This window comes from Microtus ochrogaster, linkage group LG2 (genome assembly GCF_000317375.1).
Source record: "Microtus ochrogaster isolate Prairie Vole_2 linkage group LG2, MicOch1.0, whole genome shotgun sequence".
Lineage (NCBI taxonomy): Eukaryota > Metazoa > Chordata > Mammalia > Rodentia > Cricetidae > Microtus > Microtus ochrogaster.
Genome location: NC_022028.1, coordinates 30,146,006 through 30,153,105, shown reverse-complemented (window position 1 = coordinate 30,153,105; position 7,100 = coordinate 30,146,006). Strand labels below are relative to the sequence as shown.

General features: G+C 45.1%; 1 protein-coding gene across 2 annotated transcripts in view; it reads left to right on the top strand.

Moving 5' to 3' along the window:
• Positions 1-5,168, top strand: part of Rhbdd1 (rhomboid domain containing 1) — a 121,025-nt gene extending 115,857 nt beyond the window's left edge. For both annotated transcript variants that reach the window (XM_005360039.3, XM_026785818.1), the window contains exon 7: positions 2,745-5,168. In XM_005360039.3, coding sequence (XP_005360096.1) covers positions 2,745-2,839 — 95 coding nt within the window. In that variant the 3' untranslated portion in view covers positions 2,840-5,168. The remainder of the gene's footprint in view (positions 1-2,744) is intronic.
• Positions 5,169-7,100: the final 1,932 nt, after the last annotated feature.

The window sequence follows — 7,100 nt, the reverse complement described above, 5'->3', positions numbered from 1 at the left end:
AGAGAGAGAGAGAGAGAGAGAGAGAGAGAGAGAGAGAGAGAGAGAGAGAGAGCACTTGCACACGGCCTACTCATGCTGAGCACTGGACCTGAGGAACTCTCACCATCTGCCCCCTAACTATTTGCCCCTCCTTCCATCATGAAACAATTAGTCCTCCCAAAGGCAACTGTGAATCATCTGTCACGGAAACACAGCGGAGGACACTGGCTTTCTTTGAGAGTGTGAGGACACTGTCCACTCCCATTGGTTTGTGTCCTGTGACAACGTTGCCACGTTGAACTGCTCCTGATTCTAATCAGAGTCCTTGCCCATCTGCAGCAGGCCGTCAAGTGTTGGCCCGCGTTCATAAGTACAGTTAGAATTCTCTTGTTAAAAGCAGCCACAAACAGCAAAGTTGGATTTGGATCTGATTATATGAAACAATTTTAAGCAATAAACTTGTGTTGATTTGATTCATGTAGTTGGCATTTCAGAAATTCACTATTTTGAACAAAGACAAATTCCTTTATAAAAACAGCAAAAAAACTTTATCTATAGGATAAATCTTGAAAATTCATAAAATGTTTATGGTGAAAGTTGTTTAGTGTTTTTATTCACTGTCGTCTTTAATCTAGGTTAAAACATGCGTTTTGCTGTACTCAAAGACCATAAAGTAAAGGTTCATCATTAGTGATGAACATGGGCACAAGCCTTTCTCTGTTCTCTTTGATTGTTCCAGTCAAGAAGGGATAACAGGCTTAAGAGGTCATCAACCCGGGATCTCAACAAAAGAGGACTAGTTAGAAGTAAGTATCAGGGTCCCAGTAACAACACATAAACAAAGTCACGCAAGAGTTTCTTGACTAGTTTTTGTGGACTTCTCTTGGACAGATAAAATTCCAGTTGGTTTCAGAAATCAGTTCTCCCTGGTCTCTCTGCCAGCTCACTATAGTTGTGACATCTATCCACCTTGTCAATGCAAACAACAATGAAATAAGCCATTCGTAGAGATCGAGCAAGAAAGATCGAATGCCCACTTGCTCTCCATCAGAGGATGCAGTTGTTCTCATCCTCTCATGTGGCCAAGCGAGTTCAAAGCCTTTGCTCCCCCAGTCAGCCACAGCCGTCCTGGGTGGTCTGTGATGGGTGATGTCCGGTCCAATCAGATGCCTCTGGAAGTGATAAGTGCAGTTAATACCATATTTATTTGACAACAGCTATGTATTTGGGACTGGTCCACGTCGTGAGAGGTGAGAAGTGTCATAGCTGTCCCCTACCATTTCTGAGCTTCTGCCCCTGGTAGGAGGGAGCAGAGGTACACACAGATGGCGTCTCTCTCAGGCAGAACAAGGCAGCTATTGGATGAGGACAATTAGCAGAGAAAGTCTGAACGCTAAAGAGTTTGTACTAGGGGAAGACTTCAGGGCTGGGCAGGTGTTGACAAAGAGAATGAGACCTTTCGTTGCTATAGGTGATGCGAGAAAGATTCATTGCCAGTTAGCAGGCCTTGCAGATCTAGGAGTGAAAAGATGACATTTTAGTGCCACCTTCTTACCTGTATCCAACAGAGAGTATGAAGTTTCTTCCTGAGGTTTAAGATCAGACTGTTGATATGGGATGTCCTTCTGCATGCTGTGAATTTGTGTTACTTTCATTGGTTGATGAATAAAGCTGCTTTGGCCAATGGCAGGGCAGAATATAGCTAGGTGGGAAAGCCAAACTGAATACAGGGAGAAAGAAGGCGAGGTTGAAAGATGGCAGCAGCTGCTGGAGGAATAAGATATAGAGCATTGCCAGTAATTCACAGGGTGTTTGGTGACACACAGATTGTTAGAAATGGGTTAATTTTTATGTAAAGCTAGCCAGTAAGAAACCTGTGCCATTGGTCAAACAGTTTATAATTAATATTAAGCTTCTGAGTGGTTTTTCGGGAACTGGCGGGAGGGAAAGAAATCTGCAGTTACAGACTATATATTTCTCCTTCAAAGAAACTGTGCTAACTGAAGTTCTTATACTGTCACAGCCTATATTTGGAGTATGTCTACAGACTGAGGAACCTCCCTCTCCGTCATGTGACCTTTACATATTATGTCTGTCAGCTACCACACTGTGTGTGTTGGGTGGAGGTGGGGTGAGCTGACTGAGAAGGGCATTAAAAAATCAAGGCAGAACACGAATCCCTTGAGACATGACATCACCGCCACTGGGTCAGTCAGCTCTGCTCCTGCTCCGCCTTGTGTATGCTGCCCTTTTCCTCCCGGAAGATGAGACCCGTGTGTCTCAGTTAGGTGTGCTTCTGGTACCCAGGCTGGGAAGACAAGCAGGTTAGAGGGAGGAAGGAGAGGCCCCAGGGCTAAGCAGGAGAAGTCAGGCAGCATAATTATCAGCAGTGGGCTAGGGAGGAGTTAGTTGAGTTGGGCATAAAAAATGAAAGCAGCCCTTGAGACATATGGAAGGTTAAGTGATGAAAATTAAATTATGGAACATGGTAGAAGAAAAAAGTCAAAGTGGGCCGAGTATCAAGAAGCTGAGTATGAATCAAGCACATGGGCTGAACCATACTAAAAATTATTTGCTCTCTGTTGAAATTAGTATTGACAGCTGAAGTTAAAATATGTTTGCTATGTGCCTTTTTAGTGTTGAAATAAGGATGACACCAAACAGCTGGTTTTCTCCTCTTTGAATCCTAGGGTACACTCTTCCTTATAAATGTCAGCGCGATGGATAGGCAGTGTGTGATTTCCCTTTACGCTTTCTCGCTACAGGAAATACCAGAAATGGCCCAACACCCTATGGGTTCCGACTCACGCCAGAGGAAGAAATGAGGAGACAGCGCCTTCACAGATTTGATGGCCAGTGACGTGGCGCCACACCCGGGAAGACATGGTCCAGCTGTGTGATTGTAGCCCGTTCAGTCTACTCCCTAAGCCCCTAATTCATTGTAAACAAAAGCAGAGCGCACCGTTATTATTACAGATCACTCATGTCTGCCTCGAGCTGTCACTCCATGGCCCCCATATGTCCAGATTCCCCAGCCAGGCTGACATCTGGAAACCAGGCTCGCCCCGGAAGTGCACAGCTTTCCCTGAGTGACCTATCTTGCCCTATGTTCTCTCCTAAGCCAAAGGTCACCTCTTCAGCTAGGACCAATTTCCACACACTCCCCACCTTCCCACCCAACTCAGTTGCACATTTACACTGGGGTTGAAGACTGTGTCCTTTAGAGAAAGTATTTTTTCACCAGGTGAGACGATCAGCTCTCACTCTGCCTCGGTGCCCTGCCTGGCAGGAGGTGCAGTGCCACCACCGCTGGCCCTCCTGGCAAAGTTCCATGATGATTCCGGGAGAGGATGTGGCTGCCTTCCTGGGATAGTCCATCCACTTTCATGCAGGCTGCTTGGGGGGCTGTGTCTGCCTGCTGTTCACAAGCGCTGCTTTGCTCTGCATGTAGAATATCCGACTGGAGGGGAATAGGAAAGATCTAAGGTGGAGAAACACCCACCCACTCATCAGATAGCAAATGGCACCAGCAATTGGGGTTCACAGCCACACCTCCAGGAGCAGGAGACTTGTGTAACTACTCCACAAAACAGCGGCACTTGCCCCACACACACAGAGCAAAGTGGAGATGAACAGTTAGTTTCTCACTGGGTATCCCATTTGCTGGAAGTATTTCTTTCTTCACCAAAGTGCCTTTTCATTGGTCACTGTTGTGCCCGATGTCTATCATAAACAGGCATCCAAAAAAAAAAAATGCCCCAGAGAACTTCAGTGTTTAGAAAACAGAGTGTCCGAGTCACAAAATGCATTTGTGTTGCTTGTGTTCCGAGAATAAAAGGACAAAGCCAGAATTATCGCTACTACCTGACTGTCATGGAGCCTTTAGTTCAAAGGGAGTTAGGAGCAACAAATGATGCTCCTATTTTAACTCACATTCATGTGTAGTTTCTGTAGGCAGGCTTTCTTACACACAGTGCAAGCATCTACAAAAACATACTATTCATACAGATGAGCTTTGGAGGGGAGTGCATGGGACCTGACTTCGTTTACAGTTTTGTATTCTGTTTTTAAAAGTGTGTGTGCGTGTTGCTTTCATAAAATAAAACAAGAGACTTGTAACCAGTAAAACCGACTTTAAACTAAGTACTATATGTCCATTAAGAAAATTCACAGGCCGGGCATAGTGACACACACCTTTAATCCCAGCACTCAGGAGTCAGGGGCAGGAGGATCTCTGAGTTCAAAGCCAGTCTGGTTGACATATGAAGTTCTATGCCAGCCAGAATACACACAAGCACACATATACATGCACGCACACATGTATGTACACACAGCGGAAACCCTGTCTCAGAGAAAGAGGGAGGAATTGAGGGGGGCAGGAGGGAAGGAGGAGCAGATGATGAAGGAAAGAAAGAAAGAAATTCACAGTGTGTAAATAAAACTCCAAATGCTCAGCTCTAAGATGAGCTGGTGCCCGGGGTTGACATTTTGAGGCTATTAACGTCTCAGTTTTCTGTTGTGTGCATTTGACACATCTGGTGCATGCCAACTGTGCAACTCCATGTCTGCTTGCTCATATGAACCCACCTGGATACACTTGACACTCGCATACAAATGGGCTAAGCAAATCCCTGAAGTCTGAAAGCATTTGGACAGGCCATCCAGCCAGTGGTGCCTGAGCACCTTGGTTTAATTTGTAATTGGTGTAAAGCCGCAGTTAGTTGATGTTATGAATTATGCCCATGAGCCTGGTATCTCTAAGCACATTTAAATTGGAGTGGTCTGGGCTGGAGAGATGGCTCAGCTGTTAAGAGCACTGACTGCTCTTCCAGAGGACCTGGGTTCAATTCCCAGCACCCACATGGCAGCTCATAACTGCCTGTAACTCCATTACCTTGCCATACCTTCCCTGTCTCCCTCACTCCACACTCGAAGGCTAACTAAATGTTATTTTCCCACCACAGTTCATTTTCAATTATATTAGAACTCTGCTAGCTTGTATGTGGAAATATTTTATTATTTTTTATGTACCTTGAATCTAATAATAATACCTTCTTGCTTTGGACATTGGAATCCTAATTTTGGATGGTATAGTTATGCGGGTTTTTTTTTCTTTATTTATAAAGTGGAATGTCACCAAATGTTTATAACAGATGTGAGAAAGGTCATTTTAGTTCTAAGTGAAAATCAGGTATTTTTCAGAATAAAGATGTTTTGGAAATTATGGTGGTTATGTTATTCAAGTAATGGGCTTACCCATGCCTATTGTTTTCTGTGTCTGGAATTTTTTTCATTGTTTGTTGTTACATTTTTGTTTGGTTTTGCTCCATTCGCAATAAGGAATGCTCAAAGTTATGTTACAAACTGGAAGTGGACTAAGAAAGAGTAGAGACACTGATTACCCCTCCTAACAGGGAGGTAATTAGCACCGAAAGCCAATTTTTAACTTTGGTTTCTTTATCAATAATCTTCCAATTGATTGTCTTTTATGTTCCCAGGGTACCCAATTCCCAAAGCTTGGTGTGGGCAGTCAGCTTAAAGACTTCTTCATTCAGAATCTTTTCCTGGTTCTCAAGGAGGAAGTACTAGTTAAGCTTGCTTCCTCTTGAGGACTTGAGGAGTGTTGCCTATGATTGGCAGTGTTGCCTGTAAGAATACCTGCTGGCAAGGCTGGAGCTAAGCAGTAAAATAACTGGACTCAGGGCATTGCCAGGGGAGCTAGCAACGGGAATGACCAGAGGTGACCCTGCCACAGAGTGTGGACCTCTGTTGGAAGCCCATGTTCAGGAAAGAAGTGTATTCCGTTACTCCTAAGTGTATCATTTCTTCTACCCATTCCCTTGGATCACTGCAGCAATTTTTTAACCTAATTCGCACCCCCCCCCTTGTTTCTCCTCCAGTGTTTTAGAATCGCAAGCTCTCAGCTCTGAAGGACCTTGAAGCCTCTTGATTCATTGCTCTGCTCAATATTTAAAATACGTCTTCACTCAACTCGACATACCAATGCCAGTTGGGCTTCCAAAACCCATTTTAGCCGGACCACTCATCATCTCAAATATCTTTTATTGTTTGTCTGTGGACACATGGTAAAGGTCAGAGCCATTAACCCCAACGACCGGGCTCCCAGCAGCTTTGGACCTCGGCCCATGTGTTCCTAACAGCTTGCTCACTGGTCTTCTCATCCAGGCTGCGAATGCGTCTCATACTGGGATCTCTTCAGTACTGGATTGGCATCTCCTCTCCCTCAGCCCATTCTGTCCTTCACATTCTGTCGCCAAGTTGAGGCCTTTCCTAGAGACCACAGGTCACATCGCAGACCTGCTCTTTTGTTTAGTCTGCATCTCTTGATAGCCACACGTTACTTGGCAATGCTGATTGTGCCGTGAGAGTTCATCTTCCCTCCAGGGCAGGACCTGGGAGAGTATAGTCACGTTTCTCTTCTTCCTCCCTGTACCTTCAGCAGTGTTTTGAAATGTCGGAGCATTTCAATAGATACTTGAAGACTGAAATGAAAAGACGCTCATTCCTATAATGACAGGTGGTAAACCAAAGTGCTTCTCAAACTCGTGTGTGTGTGTGTGTGTGTGTGTGTGTGTGTGTGTGTGTGTGTGTGTGTGTGCCCAGAGGAGTCAGAAGAGGCTATTGGGTCCCCTGAGACTGTGAGCTGCCTGACATGGGTGCCGTGAACAAATTCCAGTTTTCTGAATGAGCAGCCGCTAGCCTTAACCACCTAGCCATTTCTCCAGGCCCCAGTACCCTGACATTTTTTGGCACGAGTTCTCTTTAGACACTGATCCGGAGAGTCCAGGGATCCACCTGACCCCACCCCTCTCTGTGCTAGGTCTGTATGGACAGTACCTCTTCAAACCTGATTGTCCATAGGTGTTGGGAATCTAAACTCAGATCCTCATGTTTATGCCGCAGGGGCCTTACCAACTGAACCACCTCCACTCTCGTTATGTGTTCTACAGCAAACTGGCTTTTCTGAGACCAGAGGAACATTGTATCACCCATTTTAAATATCCCCCACTTTTAACAAAAACTTAGGCCAAGAATACCCATGTCCAGCAGCGCGTACTGTTGTGGTTTGGATATGAAGTACCCCGTGTGCTCGCCCTGTC